The following is a 24,430-nucleotide window of genomic DNA, read 5'->3' as shown; positions in this document are numbered from 1 at the left end:
GGACGTCCCTGTCGAGGCCCTCACCACCGTGAGGCCGTACTGCAATGAGATCCATGCCCAGGCCCAGCTCTGGCTCAAGAGGGACCCCAAAGCATCCTATGAAGCCTGGAAGAAGTGTCTTCCCATCCGAGGTGTGTCTGTCTTTCGGGACTTGAGAAGTGAGCCCTTCCTGCCCCTGGCCGACTGCCCCATCATCTCCCCCTTTCCTCTCCCTGCACCCCTCTGCCTGCCAGGGATCGATGGCAACGGGAAGTCTCCCAGCAAGTCAGAGCTCCGCCACCTCTACTTGACCGAGAAGTACGTGTGGCGGTGGAAGCAGTTCTTGAGTCGGCGGGGGAAGCGGGCCTCCCCGCTGGACCTCAAGCTGGGCCACAACAACTGGCTGCGGCAGGTCAGTGACCGGCCGCGCCCTGGGCCCCTCAGGCCGCCCTGGCCCCAGGTCCCAGGTGGGGTGTTCCCGCCCCTCACCGCAGGCCTCCTCTGCTCTCTCTGTGTTAGTCCGGCTCCCTTTCTCCTGGGTGGAGGCTCTCGTTGCAGCTGCCCGCGTGGTGGGTGGGCCACATCAGAACCCTCTGCCCTGTGATCAAGCTCGTGCTCTCTGCTCTCCTCCCTGACCGCTGAGCAGGGCGGCGCCTCAGCGCCTGCTCTGCTCTCACTGTCCACCTCTCACGTCTTCTGTCCTTTTCCTTTTTCCAGCTAATGTTTTTAAAGATTAAAGTGATGATATGTTAGAGAATTCCTTTGTCCATTGGTGTATAACGTGAACACTTGGTCTACATTTAACATAAGTGTTCAGCATGTTGTTATTGTTCAGTTGCTAAGTTGTGTCTGACTCTCTGCGACCCCATGGACTCCAGCGCGCCAGGCCTCCCTGTCCATCACAATCTCCCAGAGCTTGCTCAAACTCATGTCCGTTGAGTTGGGGATGCCATCCAACCATCTCATCCTCTGTCGTCCCCTTCTCCTCCTGCCTTCAATGTTTCCCAGCATCAGGGTCTTTTCCAATGAGTCAGCTCTTCCCATCAGCTGGCCAAAGTATTGGAGCTTCAACATCAGTCCTTCCAATGACTATTTAGGGTTAGTTTCCTTTAGGATTGACTGGTTTGATCTCCTTGCTGTCCAAGGTAGCTGTCTCCAAAATAGAATCATAGACGTCTTTGCTAAGGAGAACACCTGCCTGTCTTTCTTCCTGGTTCTGTCGTCTTAGTGTGTTCTCCAAAGTACTTGTTGGAGAAAAGCTCCATGAAGATGGGACTTAGCCTTCTTGCCCATCTGCAGCAGCCAGATCTTGAGTTAGATGATCTTTCCTTTGCCCCTTTGCTCATGAGGAGCTCAGAGGATTTCCCCTGGGTGGGTGGCAGTTGACTGTGCCTGGCGGGGCCGGATGAGAGGCTGTCCGCTGAGCCAGGCGCTTCTCCCCACCCCTGCAGGTGCTGTTTACTCCGGCCACGCAGGCTGCACGGCAGGCGGCCTGCACCATTGTGGAGGCGCTGGCCACCATCCCCAGCCGCAAGCAGCAGGTCCTAGACCTCCTCACCAGGTACCATCTGAGAGCGGGGTGGGCAGGGTGGCGGGACTTCATCCAGGGAGCCCTCCCACTCTCCCAGGGGAGTCCACAGACCAGGGCGACGGGAGGCACGCCTGCGCTGTAGCCAGCTCCTTTCTTGTGAAGACCACAGAAACCGAGAAGTGCTGAGCAGCCACGTGCAGTGGTTATAACCGCGGCGGTGGTGGTGACAGAGTCAGTAGCCAGTGTCTTTCGAGGTCTTAGGAGCTCACAAAGGCTTGGCATGCATTGCCTCATGTAGTGCTCACCTGGGCTTTGAGTGCTTTAGTTGGCTTGGCCCCAGGAAGGCACGACTTCAGCCCAGGCAGTCTGATTCCAAGTTATCGGCCACTCGCCTTGTGAGCGCTTCAGGCGCAGCACTCTCTCGCTGCCCTGGTAGCCAGCATTCGTATGTTGGTGCTTTATTGGCCAGACGTGTACAGTGGGTTGCACTGCAGTCCCTGCTGGGTGCTCTGGAGCCTTCCGCAGGCCTGAGGACTTCCCAAGTGGGGCTCTGGGGTGTTCTCAGCCCTGGTCCTCCCCAGCGAGGCAGGGGGAGTGGAGGACCGCAGGGGGCAGAGCCAGGGGGCCGTCGGGGCTGTGGGCGGGCGGGCTCACTTGTCGTCCGGCCCCACGGCAGTTACCTGGACGAGCTGAGCGTCGCTGGCGAGTGCGCAGCCGAGTACCTGGCGCTCTACCAGAAGCTCATCGCTTCCGCTCACTGGAAGGTCTACCTGGCGGCCCGAGGAGCCCTGCCCTACGTGGGTAGCCTCATCACCAAGGTGTGTCGGCCCGGCCCAGCCTGGGGGCCTCGCCCGAGCCCCGCTCCCCTGCTCTCCTTCTCCATATAGACTTTGTGGTGCTCTTCACTCCAGGAAGACAGACTTGTTCAAAACGCAGGCATACCTCGCTTTATTGTGCTTTTTTAAAATAAAGGTTGTGTCGAGTAAGCCATTTTCCAACAGCATTATTTTGTAATTAAAGTGTATATACATTGCTTTCTAGATATAGTGGTGCCACACACTTACTGAATTAAAATAGTGTGGACATAAGCTTTATATTCATAGGAAGAGATGGATTTGTGTGGCTCGCTTTATTGCGATGATCACTTTATTCCAGCGGTCTGAAACTGAACCTGGAATATTTCTGAAGTCTGCCTGGGGTACTTTTGTGACTTCATTGTGTTCCTCATGAGGATATAGCAGTCTGCTGGGGACATTTAAACTGTCCTCCATTTCTAAGCAGTCCCTTAACGTCTTTATAGCTCTCCTTGGCTTCTTAGAAAGGAGTTCTGCAAAGGTTCAGGGTGAGAGAGTGTCCCTGGGTGGTGGGGGAGCTGACCGGTGTCCCTGTGGTGCTGTCACGCTGACCGTGCTTGTCTTCCTGTTTAGGAAATAGCCCGCTTGCTGGCCCTGGAGGAAGCCACCCTGAGCACCGATCTGCAGCAGGGCTATGCCCTCAAGAGTCTCACAGGTAGAGGGAGCCTCCTGGCCCTTCCACTGGACACCCTGGGGATAGTTTGGGGACTGACCTTTGATTCCTTGGGTGCTGAGGTTGACCTCTTCTCTCTCATGTTGACCACGCAGCGCTTTTTAAGCTCTGTGTTTTTTCCCTTGTGGACGGGGTACATCTTCGAGCACCCATTGTCTACTGACCAGTTCATGTCATTGAGCACCTGCTCCATGTCAGGCACAAAGACAGCGTTGCCCTGCTTTTGAGTTGCGCGTCATCGTTTGAAAACATGGACCACCTTTGCTTAATTCCCATTCTGAACTCATGTAGCAACTTTCTCCTGTCCCCACAGGCCTACTTTCCTCCTTTGTGGAGGTGGAGTCCATCAAAAGGCACTTTAAAAGCCGCCTGGTGGGCACCGTGCTGAACGGATACCTGTGCTTGCGGAAGCTGGTGGTGCAGAGGACTAAGCTGGTCGACGAGACGCAGGACATGCTGCTGGAGATGCTGGAGGACATGACCACAGGTAGCCTGGCCAGCGGCCCGCGGGCTGCGTCCCTTCTGGCTCCGCCGAGGCGCGTGGCCCAGTCCCCGGGCTCCTTAGGCCCGGACCACGGGCAGCAGACGCCTCCTCACACTTGAGTAAAGAAGGAGACATTTTTCTCAAGACTGTTGGTGCTTAGAGTCGGAAAATTCCAGATCTGGCCTCAGTAAATTTGGACTTGTTTTTTAAAAATTTTCTTGCTTTTTTATTGTTCACTGTGCTGGTTCTTCGTTAGTGCACACAGGCTTCAGTAGTTGGGGCACACAGGCTAAGCCCTGTGGCATGAGGAGTCTTCCAGACCAGGGATTGAACCCATGACCCCTGCCCTGTCCGTCAGGTTCTTAGCCACTGGACTACCAGGAAGGTCCTGGACTTTCTGTATTGAGCTCACAGGGCAGGGAGAGGTCAAGAGTTCTCAGCCTGGTGTCCTTCACTGGTTCTAGAAGATTCTCGGCCGCTGTGGCTTTGGCTGCCTCTACTCTGTTCTCTCTCCTTGTCCTTGTGGGACTCCACCTCCCTCTTTCATAGTGTCCGTCTCATTGTATCTTTATGTTGATTTTGGATAATTTTTTCCATCCTATAACATACCATTTAGTTTATTTTTTTCTTCACTGTGTGTTATCTGTTTAATCTATCCATCAAATTCTTGCAATTTTATGTAGATTTTATTATGTCTAGTCTTTTGCAGACATTTTCTGTCTCTTTTATAGTCTTTCAGCATAACAAACATTTCCGTATCTGCTAATTCTAAAACTTGAAATATCTATTAATCTGATCCTGTTGTTATTCTGGCTCTTGCCTTTGGTGCTTCGCTTTAAACTTGCATTTTATTTATGTATTTTTTTTGGTACTGTGAGCTTGTGTTTTGTGGAAACTCTTCGGGACCTGAGTCAAAGATGGGTTTTTCTGGAGACGATTTGTAGCTGCCTCTGTGAAGCAGCTCAGGGCATGGCCAACCCAGGGCCACCTTCAACAAAGTTCTGAACTTAGAGTTTTCAGATCTCCTACATAGTTTGAGCCACAGACCTCTATGAGGGACAGCTTGTTATGAGTGCTCAGAGGAGATTTTTCTTCCCCTCTGTTCAGTGCTGCATTTTAAGGCAAGACAGTGTGCTTTCATTGATTTGCTTGGGGAAAAGAATAGTTATTTTTAATTGATGCTTATACCACAGAGGGCTTCCCAGGCGGCATGGTGGCAAAGAATCTGCCTGCCATTGCAGAAGGTGTGGGTTCCATCCTTGGGTCGGAAAGATCCCCTGGATTGGGGTGTTCCTGCCTGGAAAATCCCACGGACGGAGGAGCCTGGTGGGGCTATAGTCTGCAGGGTAACAGAGCGTCAGACGCGACTGAGCACCCCGTACCTCTCCCAAGGATGTAGCTCTCGGGGTACCAGACCTGTGTGTGTGTAGGCGGTGGTTCCTGCCAGATTCTCCCTCTTGGGAGATTTGGGGCTTTGTATCCAGCTCTCAAATCCTGGCAGATTTTGGAAACCAATGCTCATGGCAAAAAATAGCCTGAGTGCTTTGCTGACCTCCCTGGGTTCCTGGTTTTTCCTAATTTTGGAGCTGTGGCTTTCTTTGCCAGTGTAGCAGTCCACTGATGCCTTTTTATTTTTTCCCCACTATTTTAAATTGTTTTTAAGTGGAGGAGTGAAAAGTAGGTCAGGGGACATAGTCTGCTTTATTGCCAGACATGGAAGTCCTTCTGGTGCCATTTTTAGCTGCCATGCTGAGCTGGTTTGTGACCTTGTCAGCTGGACCCTTTGCAAGAATGTGTGGCTTGAAGTTATCTGTTTGGCTTCTAGAGGGCCATCTACCTAATCTTTTTGAAACTGAAAACTGTCGCTTCCTTTTGCTTTGACAGGAGCTCAGTTAGGACCACTGTTTCATGTTCTTGAGTACCTCTTTTGGGCAAGAGGATGCAGGGTTATGATTCCCAGAGGGAGGGGACCTGTGCACAGCCAAGTGTGATGCACTGTGTCACCTTGGGTGTGAAGGCCTCAGATGGAGTGCGGACTCAGTGCAAGAATCCGTCAGCTTCAGGTTTCCAGTTGAAATACTGATGTTGCCACTCACCAGGCAGAGAGGATCTGTCAGTGACGAGTCTCATCTCAGCTTCTGTGTGTGCAGCACCTTCCTGACTGACTTGGCCACGTTGACTTCCGGCAGGTACAGAATCGGAAACCAAGGCCTTCATGGCCGTGTGCATCGAGACAGCCAAGCGCTACAATCTGGACGACTCCCGGACCCCTGTCTTCATCTTCGAGAGGCTCTGCAGCATCATCTACCCCGTGAGCACAAGCCGTGGTGGTTCATCGTAGTCGTGGGTCATCGTCCCAGCAGTGACCCGTTCAGTCAGTGTTTTAGGAAGCTCCACCCGTAAAGCAGAGGCAACCTCATGATTTTCCCGATCCTAATGATGGGAAGAAATCTAAAGCTGTTCCTTGTCCCATTTCCTAGGTTGAAAGTCAAAATCAATCTTTTTCTTTTGAGCCAGGTCTAACCTCCCGTTGCCCAAATCCTGGTGTTTGTCCGTCCACGATCCTGTGAAAGAAGCAGCCCTGAGTGGGCAGATGGGCCTTCTCGCTCTCTTCCTGTTTTCCCTGCCCGCATTCTGTGCACGCATGCACGCGTGAAAGTGTATCTGCAGCCTGAACTGCATAAATCCCCTTCTGTTACTGAGGAAGGGTGGAGAGCATCGGTCTCATCAGTTAACGATGAGAGACCCCTGAGTATCACGTGATACACAGAAGGCCGTTTTCTTGACCAGAGGGCCGCCAGTGACAGAGTCACCTGGCCCCGGGCTGGTTAGCATTGCGTGGGACGAGCAGGAGGGGAGCCTCGTCCCCTCATGTCAGTGATCCAGCTTTCGTGGGGCACTCCTCATCTGCCTATTTGGTTAGGCTTTCTCTCTCCTAACCCACCCTTGAGTTTCAGAGAAGATGCCTGCTCTTTAAGGCTCTTTGAATTATATTTGGGGTTTTTGAATCACCTCTGAGCTTCCTGCCCTTTTGTCTTTAAGTGTATAAGGGGCTGGGTGAGTCTGGTGTGCCTCCCTGGGTGTCCGTGAACGAGGCAGTGTGGTCTGAATGTGAGTGGTCTCTGCGCATATACTCATGCCCTCCCTTCTGCTTCCTTCTCTCTGTCCTTCAGGAAGAGAATGAAGTCACTGAGTTCTTCGTGACCCTGGAGAAGGATCCCCAGCAGGAAGACTTCTTACAGGGCAGAATGCCTGGGAACCCGTATAGCAGCAATGAGCCAGGCATCGGGCCCCTCATGCGGGACATAAAGAACAAGATCTGCCAGGACTGTGACTTGGTGGCTCTGCTGGAGGATGACAGCGGGATGGAGGTAATGAGCATAGCACAGCCCTGCCGTGGTTAGGCTTCCTCTCCCTCAGGGGCTGGTTAGCCCTGGGCGTCTTTAAATGCAGCTCCATGATTCCCGCCTGCCTGCCTCACCTGTAAAGGGCTCTTCCCGCTGCCTGGTGTGTGGTAATGAGCAGATGGCTGTAGCTTGTTAGGGCACGGGCTTTCATTGTTCTTGCTGCTGTGGCAGAGGCCTCCAGTGAGTCCAGGCTAACCAAGCTCCCCAGATACTGGCAAATTAGCCCCAGCGCAGGTTCTGGCCCTGTACCTGGTACCTTCTGGCAGACGACACTGGGATCTGCTGTTACCACATACATGGTGAAAAACGCGTTGGGTGAAATGGAGAAAGCTGCCCCTCTTGGTGCTGAGCTGAAATGGGCTTGGGATAGAAGGTGCTCAGCAGGGCCTTTAAACCAGGGAGTCCATGGTTTGGGTTAAGGCTATTTGGAACCCCTGAAATTGTGCACAAAATTGTGTGTGATGTTCACACACGTGCATTTTTTAGAGAGGGAGAGTCAGTAGGTCCGTAATGCATAGACAGTAATCGGTAAAGCACCCTTTGATCTTAAAAATGTGCTTGCATGACGATTCTTTGGAATAACAGCCTCATCTTCTTTTCCGTTCAGCTTCTAGTGAACAATAAAATCATTAGTCTGGACCTCCCTGTGGCTGAGGTTTACAAGAAGGTCTGGTGTACTACAAACGAGGTGCGTGCTCGTTTCCTCGCCTGCGGTGTGGGTTGGCTTCCAGATGTGGTAGCGGTCGCGTGCCCAGCTTGCAGCAGCACTGAAGGACCTGAGCTTCCTGGGCGTGTTAGCGTGGGAAAAGCCGTCGCCTTGTCCTCCTCATGGGGCCGCCGCCTGGGGAAGGGCAAGGAGCTGCAGGAAGGGGCGAGCAGCCCTGGCTTCGCAGCCGGGCGGCCAGCAGAGTGAGGAAGCCCTGTGACGGGGAGCGCCTGCTGTTGGGTTCCCTTTCCATGTGGGCACCAAGGTTGATTCTCAGCTTTTGATGGACTTGCCCACCTTTCAGAACATGTTCCAGCGTGGCGTTGAGGAGCATAGTTTCTGTTTTACCAACTGGGGAATTGAGACTCCAAAGGCAGTTGTTTTGAAGGAGTGAGAACAGGAAATGAAGGGAGCGCAGCGCGTTGGCCCTTCCGGCCCCTCAGTTCTGTCTGTCCGATCGGAACAGTCAGATGGTCCTCTTCCCCCCTCCTGCCTCTTTTCTTAGTCTCATCTCTATTTCCTGTCTTGCTCCTCTCCTTTTCTTTCTTCCCTTTTCTTCTATTGGGGGATATTTAATAAATGAATCATCTAATTGAATTACAACAAACTAGTGTACCAGTGAAGTACAGTGAACTTTTCTGTCGTTAGTCTCGAATATTTCTGTAGAGTCTGAAAAGCTAAATTGGTAGTTACTAATGGTATGTTTTTTGGGCTCCAAAATCACTGCAGATGGTGACTGCAGCCATGAAATTAAAAGACGCTTACTCCTTGGAAGAAGAGTTATAACCAACCTAGATAGCATATTGAAAAGCAGAGACATTACTTTGCCAACAAAGGTCCGTCTAGTCAAGGCTATGGTTTTTCCAGTGGTCATGTATGGATGTGAGAGTTGGACTGTGAAGAAGGCTGAGCTCTGAAGAATTGATGCTTTTGAACTGTGGTGTTGGAGAAGACTCTTGAGAGTCCCTTGGACTGCAAGGAGATCCAACCAGTCCATTCTAAAGGAAATCAGTCCTGAATATTCACTGGAAGAAATGATGCTAAAGCTTGAAACTCCACTGGCCACCTGATGCGAAGAGTTGACTCCCTGGAAAAGACTCTGATGCTGGGAGGGGTTGGGGGCAGGAGGAGAAGGGGACGACAGAGGATGAGATGGCTGGATGGCATCACTGACTTGATGGACGTGAGTCTGAGTGAACTCCGGGAGTGGGTGATGGACAGGGAGGCCTGGCGTGCTGCGATTCATGGGGTCGCAAAGAGTCGGACACGACTGAGCGACTGAACTGAACAGCACATTTTGGCCTTCCATTTGTTACATGCTTGCACTTTTCTCTATTCTGCTCTCCCACTGTGCTGGGAGTCCTGGTCATTGTGTATTGTTGGTCTACTGCCCGTTGAGTGGATATAGCACAGATAAATACACAGAAGACCTCCATCCACTGCATCTTGCTACTGACATTTCAGCCTCAAAACAGAATGGTGCAGGTTTAGTCCCTGATGCACCTAAAAACTAAGACCAGGCTTCTGCGGGCACCCTTGTAAACGGTGGTATAGGGCCCAAAGAATACGCATGGGCAGCCTCCCGTTTTGAACCAGGAGGCGGGAAGCTGGGGATCATTTGTTTCTCATGCTAATGCTTCATCCACTAAGCGTTTCTTGTGGCGAAGTCCGGAGTTGGGAGCAGCCTTTCACCCTGGCTTTCATCAGTTTTTCTCCTTACTTCCCCCTATTTCCCGATAAGCAGCGCACCTCTCCAGCCGCTCACCAGGGCCTGTGTCCCATGTCCCTCTCTTTCTGTCCATGGTCTGTGGCTGCTCCCTCTCGTAGTTCTCACTGGGCTTCCACAGCTAGACACGTTCTGAGGCCTGGCCCGACAGGTTCTTTTCCTCCAAGATTTTGTCTCCTGAGGCTGAGCATGGCTTAGCGACAGGCAGCGTGGATTAGTGTGGTACCTGCTCACCCTTAATTTCCTGGAGTGTGACTTCAGTCCCCCGTTTCTCACCTCCAAAATGAGGGTAATTCCTAAGAGTGTATAGGCTGGAGTGCCTAGTCAGTACCTGGCGGATAGTAAAGTCTCATGATCCCTCAGTTCAGGAAGGTTGCTGTCATCTTGTAATTCAAGACTTATTTCCAATCATTCTATCAAGTTGTAGGTTTTAGCTTGAGATTTGGATGAATCCAGTCCTTGCTGTGTGGTTATATGAAGGTCTCAGGATCTCCATAGGCAAAGATGGATGTATTATGTTTTCTTGTTTTGATTTCTGAGACTTGAGTCAAAGCCTTTGGATCTTACTGACTTCCCTTGACCTGATTCTTTGAGTAGTGGTCCCTGTTGATTAGAGAGATTTTATAATTCTGAAGGAGGCTTAGGCTTGGAATCACTACCTGGCTTATAGCTGAATGCCTTTGAACAAGCTGTGTAACCTTGTGTAAAAGGATAATATGAAGTGCCTAATTAGTGTAGGCCTTGCATGGGTGTCTACTTGCTAAGCTGCTTCAGTCATGTCCAGTTCTTTGTGAACCTATGGATTGCAGCCTGCCAGACTCCCCTGTCCATGGGATTCTCCAGGCAAGAATACTGGAGTGGGTATATACCATGCCCTCCTCCAGGGGACCTTCCTGACCCAGGTATTGAACCCTGTCTCATGTCTCCTGCTTTGGCAGGCAGGTTCTTTACCACTAGCACCACCTCGGAAGCCTTAGCATAGGGCTTCAGTTCAGTTCAGTTGCTCAGTCGTGTCTGACTCTTTGCGACCCCATGAACCACAGCACGCCAGGCCTCCCTGTCCATCACCCGCTCCCGGAGTTCACTCAAACTCATGTCCATCACATTGGTGATGCCATCCATGCATCTCATCCTCTGTTGTCCCCTTCTCCTCCTGCCCCCAATTCCTCCCAGCATCAGGGAGGAATTTCCAGGGAGTCAACTCTTTGCATCAGGTGACCAAAGTATTGGAGTTTCAGCTTTAGCATCAGTCCTTCCAAAGAACACCCAGGACTGATCTCCTTTAGAATGGACTGGTTGGATCTCCTTGCAGTCCAAGGGACTCTCAAGAGTCTTCTCCAACACCACAGTTCAAAAGCATCAATTCTTCGGCCTCAGCCTTCTTCACAGTCCAACTCTCAAATCCATACATGACCACTGGAAAAACCATAGCCTTGACTAGACGGACCTTAGTCGGGAAAGTAATGTCTCTGCTTTTCAACATGCTATCTAGGTTGGTATAACTTTCCTTCCAAGAAGTAAGCTTCTTTTAATTTCATGGCTGCAGTCACCATCTGCAGTGATTTTGGAGCCCCCAAAAATAAAGTCTGACACTGTTTCCACTCTTTCCCCATCTGTTTCCCATGAAGTGATGGGCCCAGATGCCATGATCTTCGTTTTCTGAATGTTGAGCTTTAAGCCAACTTTTTTACTCTCCTCTTTCACTTTCATCAAGAGGCTTTTTAGTTCCTCTTCACTTTCTGCCATAAGGGTGGTGTCATCTGCATATCTGAGGTTATTGATATTTCTCCCGGCAGTTTTGATTCCAGCTTGTGCTTCCTCCCGCCCAGCATTTCTCATGATGTACTCTGCATAGAAGTTAAATAAGCAGGGTGACAATATATAGCCTTGACAGACTCCTTTTCCTATTTGGAACCAGTCTGTTGTTCCATGTCCAGTTCTAACTGTTGCTTCCTGACCTGCATATAGGTTTCTGAAGAGGCAGGTCAGGTGGTCTGGTATTCCCATCTCTCTCAGTATTTTCCACAGTTTATTGTGATCCACAGTCAAAGGCTTTGGCATAGTCAATAAAGCAGAAATAGATGTTTTTCTGGGGTAGCACAGAGTAAAACAATAAATCACAGTTGTTAACAGCTATTATATAGATTTAATGAAACTAAATGAAGTAGTGTCTATAAAGTGCTTTACACAATTCCAGACTTATGGTAGACCCTACATAAAACGAGCTTCCTTTCCCCTAAGTGAGTTGTAGGGCATTGGGATTCTATATTCTGTGGTTAAGACCTCACAAAGAATAGGAGTTGTCTGTACTGCTGAAGTGTTCGTTAAATTAAGCAGACCAGGTGTTGGGTCCTTTGCATTTTCTGGGCCCGTTTACAAGTCTTTCTCCAACCTCCTCCTCTTAGGGAGAGCCCATGAGGATTGTTTATCGGATGCGGGGGCTGCTGGGGGATGCCACCGAGGAGTTTATCGAGTCCCTGGACTCCACCACAGGTACAGCCTTCCGCAGACGCTGCTGCACATTGCGTCTGAGGTTTGGGACCAGTGGCAGTTCACGTTCTGAGGCTTTAGGGGTGTTCGGGGCAGGTACTCTAGGAATTCTCTTCAGAAGTGGGGGCATTGTTTCTTCTCTGAGGTAGAATAGTCATTTACAGCCTCGTTTGGATACCTCTGGTATTGAGGGTCGGTGGGAACTTAGGGAGGAAATGAAATTAGCCCCAAAGAAGCTCAGGTTTATTTATTTAGGGCTTTTTTTAAAGGTGGTTGTAGTGCTTATATTTTCACATATTTGAATAAGCAATTTTAATTAACTTGAAATTTAAAAAAGAGCCATCAGGAGCAAGACAGTGTAGTCTAATACCCAACACTGACCCCCTTTATTGGAAAAGAGGAGCTGTCAGCCTGGACGAGGGCTGTGCTTCATTCCGGGCTTCACCTCCGTCTTCGCCTGGCTTCCCTTCTCTCTCAGATGAAGAAGAGGATGAAGAAGAAGTGTACCGGATGGCTGGCGTGATGGCCCAGTGTGGGGGCCTGGAGTGCATGCTTAACAGGCTGGCAGGGGTCAGAGACTTCAAGCAGGGACGCCATCTTCTGACGGTGAGTCGGAGGCAGCGAGGCAGGGCCAGCCCTCCTCTTCTGGAGGGGCCCCCGTGGACAGGCCGGCCGCTGCCATTTAACCCTAGGGGGCAGCACGGTGCCGTGGACCGGTGCATGCCAGGGACCAACCTGGCCGTTGCCCGGGCCCTCCATGCCTCAGGGTCCTTCCCCCAGGGCTCTCTTCCTGACCGCTCCTCCGGAACACCAGTGTGGGAGCCAGCCTTCTGCTCGCTTCTCCCGTCACCTGTGGACACCAGCGTCTAGCTGTCTGTCCACCCAGAACTGCACTTGTGGCAGTCATTCCTCACGTTCTCATTGTTTAAGTGGACTTTGTGAGTGACTAATTGTCTGGTAGGATTTTGTCTGGTCATCCATCCAGCTGTCTTGTGAGAAGCAGACGCTCCTAAAGGCACCATGCATCTTGCACTATTATTTTCCGCCTCCATTAATTATTATACCCGTGCCTTAGATGAGATACATGGTTCAGAGCTCCCGTGGGTCACGAGCTTTAGGATCTTTCTGTTTACTGTCAGTTCAGGGTCTGAGTTAGTACTGGAGTTTCGCCCAAGGCAACGGAGCATCGCCTGTTCCACTAGGAATTGGTGTCACTGCCCTGTCTGAGAGGGGTAGAGACAGACCCAGCCCATGGGAGCTACTCCTGGAGAACTCTGCTGTCTAAGTGCCAGCCCGATAGGCGACCCCAGCCGCCGTGTCGTGTCGCCCTCAAGAAACCTCACCCTCCTGTGTATTTCAGGAGTGTCTGCTGGTGGTGGCACGGCCCCTCTGCCCTTCTTAGGGTATCTCTTTCCCGCTTGTCCCCACCCCTTCATCGTCGGGTGCTCTCACGGGTTCTGACTGGCTTCTCTTGTCAGGTGCTGCTGAAGTTGTTCAGTTACTGCGTGAAGGTGAAAGTCAACCGGCAGCAGCTGGTCAAGCTGGAGATGAACACCTTGAACGTCATGCTGGGGACCCTCAACCTGGTAGAGTGCGGGCTGCAGAAGCTGAGGGATAAGCAGGGGTGGGGGAAGACATCCCACCCTGCCCCAGATGATACGGACTGGTGACCTTTGCAAACGTGGCATCTGTCTGACCGATGGGCACAGAGGCTTGAATTATGCAGGCTGCCCCTTATCCCCCTGCTGGCTCACCCCTGCTGCCGCCACAGCACACAGGAGCATCCTTGCTTCTTTCCTGAACTCAGAAGCAGGAGGAAGTTAGTCCCTGCAGCAGTCCTGACTGCACCCCAGTGGGAAATTGGTGCCATTCACCTCAGGGTGACCAGAAAGAAACCACACACACATGCAGCGACACACATACGCAGCGACGCGCGCACACACACACACACACGGGGCAACCAGAAAGAAACCACACACACACACGCAGCAACACACACACATACGCAGCGACGCGCGCACACACACACACACACACACACACACACACGGGGCAACCAGAAGGAAACCACACACACACACGCAGCAACACACACATTCACATGCACACACATACACACACACACACGCGCACGGGGCAACCAGAAAGAAACCACACACACACACGCAGCAACACACACATTCACATGCACACACATACACACAAACACACACACGGGGCAACCAGAAAGAAACCACACACACACACGCAGCAACACACACATTCACATGCACACACACACACACACACACACACTTGGGGTGACCAGAAAGACACCACACACACACGTAGCGACACACCCACACACACGCAGTGACACACATGCACGTGCACACACACACACACACACTTGGGGTGACCAGAAAGACACCACACACACACACACACACACACACACACGCAGCGACACACACGCATGCGCACACACACGCACTTGGGGCGACCAGAAAGAAACCAAAATGTTGTTTCCACTGTCCTCAGAAACACACACTGTGTCTGTCTCTCCACGCATGCCCATGCACATGCACACACATGCGTGCGAGGTGTGTGCACAGCTTGTAGGGAGCACGTGGCCATGAAGAGCGCCCTGGAGGAGGGGCCCCGTTCGCGGGGCGTGGCCGTGGCCGCTGCGTGTGACTCGCCCCCTCCCGCAGGCGCTGGTGGCGGAGCAGGAGAGCAAGGACAGTGGCGGCGCCGCAGTGGCCGAGCAGGTGCTGAGCATCATGGAGATCATCCTGGACGAGTCCAACGCCGAGCCCCTGAGCGAGGACAAGGTGGGTGGGGCCGGTCTGTCCATCCACAGGCACCGTCTCGTTGCCAGCCACTGGCTCACCTGGGTCTAGCTGTGTCAGCCAGGAGCTATTGACCCTTCGCAGCTGGTAGGAATGGCAACCATTCCTGATGGTGACGTCATTGCATCGAAGCCTGAAGTCCACGGATTCAGAGGAAACAAAGCGGCTGGTCCAGCTGATTGACAGGGGCCTTAGTGCAGCGCCTCATTTCACAGTTGAGGATGCTCCAGGCCTAGAGAAATGAAGCGAGCCGTTTGGTATCATACAGTTGTTATCATACTGTATAGTTAGATGCCTAGAACTCAGGTCTCCAACTCCCAGTTCAGTTTCTCTCCACTTGGTGCACCTGTATGTTCCTGTGGTCTTGTTGGTGCTGATGTTTTGGCTAGAGATAGGACCAAATGAATACCAGGGAGCCTACATTGTCTTGGGGAAGGGAACGCCTGTGTTGGTGTATTTTGACCACCTGTATGGGAGTATTTGACCACTAATAATAGAACCAGCGCTGAAACTTGGAAACCAATTTTTGAGGTGGAGCTCACACTGTTGATTATTCCCCAGGAAGTGCTGAGACACTGCGCTTCTGAGGCTACTTCTGGGGGCTCTGATGGAAGTGGATAACCTTTCAGGGCCAGCTGTTGGCTGCAGCCAAAGTCCCGGCCATATTAACAGGCCTTCCATCCTTTCTTCTTGTAGGGCAACCTCCTCCTGACAGGTGACAAAGATCAGCTCGTGATGCTCTTGGACCAGATCAACAGCACCTTCGTCCGCTCCAACCCTAGCGTGCTCCAGGGCCTGCTTCGCATCATCCCGTACCTTTCTTTCGGGGAGGTGGAGAAAATGCAGATCTTGGTGGAGCGGTTCAAACCCTACTGCAGCTTTGATAAGTACGTGGCTTAGATTCAGACAGCTAACTGAGAGTTGCCAGGAAAGCCCTGAACCAGTTCTGGGAGACTAAGGAAGAATCACCTGAGTTTCTGTTAGACTTTTGTGTACCAGTCTGGCCTTCTAGGGGATTGGCCTAACTGGGGAGGCAGAAAGTGAAAATATATTGTGTTAAAGCAGCAGCTGGTGAGGCAGAGAAAGCGAGCTGGTTGGAGGGACTCAGGTGTGCAAAAGCAGAGAACAGGAGAGAAGGTTGGGAATTCGGGGAGCGTGGCAGGGAAGAGGCAGCATGGCAGGAGGCAGGTGGGAAGGTCTTCTGTTAGGCTCAGGAGTTGGTGCTGTAGGGCTTCGAGGCCTGTGAGCCAGGAGGATGACATGATCGGCTTCTGTTACTCCTTTCGCACTCTGAGGGCCTTCGCTCTTTCCTCCAGGTATGATGAAGATCACAGTGGCGACGATAAGGTCTTCCTGGACTGCTTCTGTAAAATTGCAGCTGGCATCAAGAACAACAGCAATGGACATCAACTGAAGGACCTGATTCTGCAGAAGGGAATCACCCAGAGTGCCCTGGACTACATGAAGAAGCACATCCCCAGTGCCAAGAAGTAAGCAGCGCGCCCGCCTCCCCTCTCCTGCTTCCTTCTCTCCTGCGTCATCTGGGCGTCCCTCAGCCTTCCTCGGGGTCGCCCCTCTCCTTCTGGTGACCATGCAGCCCTTGGGGCTGTGGGAAAGGATGGCAGTCTGTTGGCTTGTATTTCAAGTGCTCATTTCTTTTTTAAAGACTTTTTATCTGGCTGTGCTGGGTGTTAGCTGCAGTGTGCAGGGTCTTTAGTTGCTGCATGTGGGATCTGGCTCCCTGACCAGGGGTCGGACCTGGGCCCCTGCTCGGGGAGTTCAGCGCCTTAGCCGCCGGCCCGTCAGGGAAGCCCCTCAGGCACTGACTTCTCCCGGGTTCTCAGCTGGGCTGGGTGGTCTGCTGTGACTCCTGGGCCCCCTGCTCGGGGAGCTCAGCGCCTTAGCCGCTGGCCCGTCAGGGAAGCCCCTCAGGCACTGACTTCTCCCTGGTTCTCAGCTGGGCTGGGTGGTCTGCTGTGACTCCTGACGGTATGCTTGAAGGTGTGGTCACGTCTAAACAAGCCAGAGTCACCGGCCGGTTTCTGGGCGGCCTTTGCCTCTCTGGCCTGCTCATGAGCCTCTCTCTGCTTTGCAGTCTGGATGCTGACGTCTGGAAAAAGTTTTTGTCTCGCCCAGCCCTGCCGTTCATCTTGAGGCTTCTTCGGGGGCTGGCCATCCAGCACCCTGCCACCCAGGTGAGTGGCCAACATGCACGGGGCCTTATTCTGGAGCAGGACATGGCGTGTGAGGGAACCACACCCTCTCTGCTCATCTCCCACGACTGAGTGAAGGTGACCGCCTCGATTAGCCTTCAGCTGGGAACTGCCCTAATGTATGAGAGTCCCAGAGTAGATGGACTCTCAGAAGTCACCTGGCTCATCTCTCTGTGTGCAGAGAAGATTAAGTTACATTTGTGTTTTCCTCATTCAGCTCATTCTTACGTGGGCCTTCGTTACCTCCTGGCTCAGCTGAGCAGCGTTTGTGAGGGTGTGGCTGGCCAGGGGGGTGAAAGCTGACTCCTGGCCACAGCACCCGGGACGTCTGTAACACCATCACCGCCAGCTTCTGCTCGGTGCTGGCAGCCAGAAGCTCGGTTCGTAGGGAGGCGCACCCTGTGTGCCGTGTTGCTCATTCCTGATAGTCACTGGGTCAAGATACCTGTTACTCTCACAGATAATAATTGACCCAGACAGGTGGCCAGTCTGGATCACTTTAATTAACCTATTATTTTGAGATAACTAGATTCAGGTGCAGTTGTTGAGAACTATCAGAGACGTCATGTGCCGCCTTTGCCTAGCTTCTCTCAGTACCGCATCTTGCAAAACCGTAGCAAGTCGTCACAGCCCGGGCGTCGGCGTCCACGCCGCCACCGCAGGGCTCCCTCCTGTGGCCCTTCCCAGCCGCACCCGCCTCTCCGGGCAGCCGCTGACCTGGCCTCCATCTCCCTAGATCTGTCCTGTCTAGAATGCTGAGTACAAAGCGGGATTAAGCAGCGTGTGGCTTTGGCCTTTGTCACTCAGCACAGCTGTCTGGCGTTCATCCTGACTGCCGTGTGTGCCAGGGGTCTGTTGCTTCTCGTTACTGAGTAGTCCCCGGTGCGGATGCCCCGTGGCCTGTTTACCCGTCACCAGCTAAAGGGTCGTTGCCATTTTGAGGCAATTGTGAATAAAGTGGGCTGGCTTCATGTGCAGGCTTTCGTGTAAGTGTTCATTTCTCTGGGTTAAGTGCCCAGGACTGCAGCTCCATCGGCTTGCGTAGCGGTTGCATTACTTTGTTCTACAGGTAGCTGCCAGACTGTTGTCTGGAGGGGCTGCGCTGCTCTGCCCGCCCCTCGGCAGGGTCTCAGCGGCCCTGCTCTATCGATCCTCGCCAGCATCTGGGGCTGCACTGCTCTTTGTTGCAGCCATGCCGACAGACGGAGGGCGGCGTCTCATGGTCTAATCTGTGTTTCTCTGGCGGCTGGTGACGCTCCCTGCACGTCTTTCCAGGCCTCCATCCATCTTCAGGACCAGCATTTCCGTATTTTTGCCCCGCTTCTAGTAGCAGCGTCTGTTTTTTGTTGTTGGGTTTTGAGAGTCCTCAGGGCTGCCTTTTTGTTGTGTTGTTTCCACATTCTCATTTAGTGATGTTTTCTGAAAACTCATTCTAAAAATGTGGTTAATTGGCCACAATAAAGATCTTCCATATGTCTCGCTCAAATAGCTATTGGTTTCAACTTTTCTTCAGTTCAGTAGTAATAGTCATAATCAGTGCATCTTTATGGATAATTCTTCCTGCATAATCGTTTCCACCGTTTTCCTCGCATCTTTGTAGCATCGTTATTTTGAATGTGGATAAATCAAGGGACAGAATTGTAATTTGACCAGTGGCAACACGTTGACTTGGGAACTCTGGTCAGTGGGTTCCAGGCTTATTCTTAAGTTACTAATTGGATTCTTTTTTAAAGTAAGGCTTCATCTAGGTAGATGCTTGGCGTTCCTACTCTTGACCACTCACTTTTCTTCCACCACGAGTGGGTGTAGTGCCTGTCATGTACCTGAGCTGTGCTAGGCTGAAGCAGTGTTAGCAAAAGAAACATTCCCTGTGTGAGTCCTCCAGAGCTTGCTCTCTGGTGGAGGATAGAGCCCAGGACATAGGGTATCAGAGCAAGTACCGGTATCAGAGGTAAATATGCAGTGGGGAAGGGGTCAAAGGAAAGGGGATTTCTAAGAGGAGAATATAATGCCTGCAAAGGCTCAGAGGTGAGAGAGCTAGAAACGTTCCAGGAACTGAGAGCAGTTCCAGTTGGGGGAGGCCTGGCAAGAGTTGGCGCTGGAGACATCAGCGTGGGTCCACATCACGTTCCCCAAGGAGAGCAGTGTGTGGTGCCTCCCAAGGGTGGTGCCCCTGGCTGTTCCCTGGAGGACGAATTGCAGGGCGGTGACGTGGGGGCGGGAAGGACCGTTTATCAGAGGCTGGATGAGAGCCCCTGGCGGCTGAGCTCCGGTTAGTGAGGTGGACAGTGAATGGATTCCACGGAGATCTGGGGGGCAGAGTAAATGGGGTTTGGAGATTGACTGCATGTGGGCAGTGAAGCAGCTGGGTGAATCAGGAACTCTGCTCAGTGTCTGGACTGGGCAGCGGGGGGTGGGGGTGCCGTTGAAATTGACGAGAACTCGGGTTTGGAAGTGAGTGAAGGGAGGGGAGTCCGTGACGCTCGATTATTAGTGTGTGGTCTGCCTTCCTGACCAGAGTGCAAGCTTCGGGCGGGCAGGGGCATCACGTGCATGGGTGTGCACGCACACTTGCACAGTAAACAGCCCGCATGTACCATTCAGTAGGCTGTTCAGCTACGAGTTCAGCGTTCAGAGTTGTTGAGACATGCGCTCACGTGTCGTTGTGCTGAAGAACAAAGTGGACACATACGTACCTGCTGTGAAGCTCGATTGATGAGCTAGTGACTCTAGTGACTCGAGTTGATTGCTGAACTTCCATGTCACGGGTTGACTTAGATTTCAATTGAGTGTCGGCTCTGTAGTGATTGGTGACCTGGGGAGTGGCAAGGCCTCACAGCGAGCAGACCCATCTGCCCTTGGCGGGGCGACGCGCTCACACCCCTGTGGGGAGTGGGCTGCTGCCGCGTAGCAGCTGCCAGCGTTGTTAAGCCCGGGGTCTTTCGGTTTGCATTTGTTTCTACGCTCTTTCTCTTTCCTACTCCCACATGTGCTTGTGCATCTGGAATACTCCAGTTGAGAAAACGCCTGTGCTCCTGGGTTTGGTGGGCCTGGGGGCCCGCATGCAGCACGCAGCACAGCCCCCGTCAGCGGCGGGGCCAGCCCTCCTTGGTGCGGTTGCTGAGTTCACTGCTGAGGCCTTGTCAGATGCTGCTTCTCCGGAGAGTCTGACCTGAGCCCCGTTCACATTTGCTGTGCTGGGTGTTTTACCTGATTTAGTCGTCACAGCGACCCTGGCCTGCCCCCATTTTGTAGCTGGGGGTATTGAGGACTGCAGAGCGTGGTGACTGCTCGGGTCGGTGGCAGAGTCTAACCTCCATGTCCAAATCTCTCGAAGCATAAGATCAAAGGATCCGATGGAAACCAAGCAGACGACGTGAGACTGTGCACATGGTGCTTGTTTTTCTCCAACCTTGAAGCTCCTGAGAACACTTGCCTGTGTACTTGGCCGTCAGCTCTCTGGTCCTGTCTTGGCAGGTTCTGATTGGAACCGACTCCATCACAAGCCTGCACAAACTGGAGCAGGTGTCCAGCGACGAGGGCATCGGGACCCTGGCCGAGAACCTGCTGGAGGCGTTGCGGGAGCACCCGGATGTGAACAGGAAGATCGACGCGGCCCGCAGGGAGACCCGGGCCGAGAAGAAGCGCCTGGCCATGGCCATGCGGCAGAAGGCGCTGGGCACGCTGGGCATGACGGTACCGCCCGCCCGGGCCCCGCCTGTTGACGGGGGCTCTAGGAGCCGGGGTTGGGCGTGCTGAAGATGTGGCTGGGGGGTGGGGCGGTGGGGGGCGAGGCGCCGTGCTGGACGCTTTGCTTAGGGATGTGGCTCTCACTGCTCTGCACTGTGCTGCAGAGGCCAGACGGCTCAGATTTACAGCGACTTTAGAGATGGGGATGGCTGTTGTAAGATGTGGTGTAAGCCACTGTGTGGGTCTGTGAGGTTGACATTGTACCCATTTTTCAGATGAACTAGTTGGGGCTGAGAGGTGCAGTAAGCAGGCCAAGGCTCGTAGCTAATACGCGGCTGGTGGGCGTTTGAACCCAGGTCTGGGTGACACAGGGGCTCTGGGCTCTCCTCACTGCCCCCTGGAGGAGGCTGCAACCCTGTGAGGCTGTCTCCAGCCGGCGAACTCTGTCAGCAGATTTAAAACTCTCGTGGGAACAGTAAATGAATCATGCGCTGCAGCCCTCAGCAGCCAAGGCCTGGTCTTGCTGGCACAAAGAGGGGGCCTTTCTGGTGGCAGGTGGCCACTGGCCAGGGTTCCAGCCGGATGGTTTCCTCTGCTTCCCTGGTTCCTGTGGGGAGAGAAGAGCAGGCAGATCTGGGTCTGCACCCTCATTAGAAGCCACGCGAAGAGGTTTCCTTTCAGCGCAGCTGTCCTTTCCCCATATGTGGAGGGTCAGCGTGTGCCCGCGTGTCCTGGGCCCGTGGGGAGGGTGGGCGGCAGCCCTGTCTGACCCGCCCCCTGGGCCCCCCTTGCAGACCAATGAGAAGGGCCAGGTGGTGACGAAGACGGCACTGCTGAAGCAGATGGAGGAGCTGATCGAGGAGCCTGGCCTCACATGCTGCATCTGCAGGGAGGGCTACAAGTTCCAGGTGCGCTGCCGGGCCCCTCCGGGGCTCACGTCTGAGGACCAGCCGTCCTCTTCAGAGGCGGCAGGCAGACTGATCTGAACCGTCTGCAGCAGCACCAGCTGCCGCTCATTGAGTCAGGCCCTGTGCCCAGAGCCTTTATGTCAGCTGAGTAACTTTGTCTCTAAACGTGTAATGAAGAGCCCTCATCTGTGGATGAGAAAACAGTACCCGTAGCAAAGGCAGAGTTCTAGGCCAGTTCAGAGCCGGGGCTGTTAAAAGACACCATGCTGCCCCTGTTCAGGTAACCTGGCAAGAAGGTCAGGACCTCAGCTTTCTCGGCGCCACCAGACTCGCTTTACCGCCCGGGAGCAGAGCAGCAGGTGGCCAGTTTGCTGCCCTGAGGCCTCAGGGGTGCCCTTTTCCTCTCCAGCTCAAGTTGACTTCCTCGCTTCCCAGCCTGCTGACTGGCAGGCGGCCGGGGCTCAAGGCCTGTAAGTCCCGGGGTGACACAGGCTCCGTGGGGCTTTCTGGTCAGGTTTTGAAAAACAAGCGACTTACCAGGAAGGGAGGTGAATGCAGCAAAAAGGAAAGGACGCTCCGTGTTGCATTTCTGCCCCTCTGTCCGCACAGCACCCACCTTATTTTGGTCACTCCCCACAGCCCTCTTCTCACCGGGGCAGTGCCGCGCTGAGTGCTGACCAAGTGACTGCAGGGCTGACTGTCCCATACTAGTGAGCACAGCCCCTCGTAGGACTGCAGCCCCGGGGTTCCCTCTGCTCTGCTGCCCCTCCTTCCAGAGCCTGCTGTGGAGTTCTCACCTCTCTTCCTCTTTCCTTGTCTTTGCAGCCCACTAAGGTCCTGGGCATTTACACCTTCACCAAGCGGGTCGCCTTGGAAGAGATGGAGAACAAGCCCCGGAAGCAGCAGGGCTACAGCACTGTGTCCCACTTCAACATCGTGCATTACGATTGCCACCTGGCGGCCGTCAGGTGGGCCTGCTTCCCGCGGGGCAGCTCCCACAGGCCTCCCCGCGTGTACTTCTTCCCAGACCTGGGGGCCTTCAGGGGAGCAGGCAGCTTGCGGGAGGCCCCGGCCTGGGAGGGGCTGGGGCTGCCAGCCCTGAAGTTTTAATTCTGTTTCTTAGGCTTTGGGAAGTAGGGTGTCCTGCCTTTAGCCTTATAGGCCCCAGAACCATTCCTGGGAAAATGCACTTGACTTTTGGCCCAGGGCTGGTGAGAGCAGGCTTGCCTACCGGAGGCTGTGGGGCCGGCATTCACCATCTTGTGGTCACAAGTGGCTGCTTCTTTGCAGAGTCGGTAGTCACTTGTCCCTGCTCTCCTCCCAATCCAGGCTGGCTCGAGGCCGGGAAGAGTGGGAAAGCGCCGCCCTGCAGAACGCCAACACCAAGTGCAACGGGCTCCTTCCGGTCTGGGGGCCCCACGTCCCCGAGTCAGCTTTTGCCACCTGCCTGGCGAGGTGAGTGTGGAGCATGGGGCGTGGTCGGAAAGAGGAGGTCGGGACCTCCCTGGTGGTCCAGTGGTTAGGGTCTGTGCTTTCACTGCCATGGGCACAGGTTCAGTCCCTGGTTGGGGTACAGAGATCCCACACGCTGTGTGGTGTGGCCAAAGAAAGGTGGAGGGGGTTTCCCAGGAGATGGAGAAAGATCAGCCATCAGCTTAGCCCTGTCATCGGAGGCCCACGTCCATCCTCACTTGCTCACGGGAGCTGCCTGGAGCAGGGGTGACTCTGCTGGGAGGACCCTGCATCCTCAGCGCTTGGGCCCCGGGAGGAATCTCTGGTTTTCTGCTGCCTGCCCTTCTTTCCTGATCTTAGGACTCAAGACACAGGATCCCTGACTTGATCCTCGAGGCCAGAATTTCCCAGAGTTGACTTCCGTTCCTCTGAGGTTTAAATAATGAAAATAGCTTAACAGCTCGGGGAACATTGGTCTCCTTTCAAAGCTGCTCTTGTCCTAAAATCCAGAGTGGAGCAGCGGAGCCCTCTTTGAGGTCCTCGTCCCTTAAACGGGTGCCTAGGACAGTGGTGCGCGTTGAGTCCTGTTGTTGAGCTCAGGAACCAGGCGCTCAGCAGTGATGATGATGCAGGTCCCACTGGGCCACATTGAGCTGCTGTCCGTGTGTCAGAAACCCAGGCCCAGAGCTGGTCGGGCAGAGCCCGGGGAGGTGGTGAGGTGCATTAATGCAGAGAAGCCTTTTTTCTTCTTCATGGAGGTTCTTCATGGATGATCCTTATGGATAGGTCACCTTGGCAGAGTGGATAAGCCCTACTTTTCTTCTTCCAAAATGTACTTCCAGTTGTGGGCACAGTACGTTCTGTGACGTTAGTCTATCAAGGAGTGGGTCCCCAGACCAGTGCGTTCTCATCAGAGCTTGGAGAACATCTCATTTAGTGAGAGCAGAAATGAAAGGGCGCCGTGCTCGTGCCCCAGCCCTGCCCCGTCCTCTGCTCTCCCTGTCGTTCCCTGTCCGTCGCGTAACCTGCGCACCCATCCGGCCAGCGGGGGCTCTGCCTTCCCAGCGGGTCTTCGCCGTGAAGCTGGCTTCCACTTCGCCCTCTGTCCCCTTCTCCCAGGCACAACACTTACCTCCAGGAGTGCACGGGCCAGCGGGAGCCCACATACCAGCTCAACATCCACGACATCAAGCTGCTCTTCTTGCGCTTTGCCATGGAGCAGTCCTTCAGCGCGGACACGGCGGGGGCGGCCGGGAGAGCAACATCCACCTGATCCCGTACATCGTGCACACCGTGCTCTACGTGCTGAACACGTGCGTACCCGGCCCGGGCCCTGGTGCGCCGTAGTCTGTTCCAGGACTAGCGCTGGACCCCAGGCAGCTTTATTGAAGTAGGAACGTTTGCCTTTTTGGAGTCACTCAGGAGGAAGTGGTAGACACAGCTTTCTCCAGAGCAGTCTCATCTCCCGCCGAGGGCCGCATCCTAG

The 24,430-nt window shown here is 53.6% G+C and overlaps 1 protein-coding gene across 1 annotated transcript in view; it reads left to right on the top strand.

Moving 5' to 3' along the window:
* UBR4 (ubiquitin protein ligase E3 component n-recognin 4) overlaps positions 1 to 24,430 on the top strand; it is a 131,434-nt gene that overhangs the window by 97,816 nt on the left and 9,188 nt on the right. The window contains 22 exon segments of the mRNA XM_018054764.1: positions 2 to 131; positions 234 to 391; positions 1,431 to 1,540; positions 2,187 to 2,328; positions 2,938 to 3,019; positions 3,351 to 3,524; positions 5,711 to 5,832; positions 6,695 to 6,892; positions 7,536 to 7,616; positions 11,766 to 11,853; positions 12,329 to 12,456; positions 13,329 to 13,436; positions 14,544 to 14,663; positions 15,378 to 15,568; positions 15,998 to 16,171; positions 16,777 to 16,876; positions 20,372 to 20,590; positions 21,379 to 21,492; positions 22,318 to 22,460; positions 22,822 to 22,947; positions 24,064 to 24,179; positions 24,182 to 24,257. Coding sequence (XP_017910253.1) covers positions 2 to 131; positions 234 to 391; positions 1,431 to 1,540; positions 2,187 to 2,328; positions 2,938 to 3,019; positions 3,351 to 3,524; positions 5,711 to 5,832; positions 6,695 to 6,892; positions 7,536 to 7,616; positions 11,766 to 11,853; positions 12,329 to 12,456; positions 13,329 to 13,436; positions 14,544 to 14,663; positions 15,378 to 15,568; positions 15,998 to 16,171; positions 16,777 to 16,876; positions 20,372 to 20,590; positions 21,379 to 21,492; positions 22,318 to 22,460; positions 22,822 to 22,947; positions 24,064 to 24,179; positions 24,182 to 24,257 — 2,900 coding nt within the window.

The sequence above is a fragment of the Capra hircus genome, chromosome 2 (genome assembly GCF_001704415.2).
Source record: "Capra hircus breed San Clemente chromosome 2, ASM170441v1, whole genome shotgun sequence".
NCBI classification, from domain to species: Eukaryota; Metazoa; Chordata; class Mammalia; order Artiodactyla; family Bovidae; genus Capra; species Capra hircus.
This window is presented reverse-complemented; position numbering and strand designations above follow the sequence as displayed.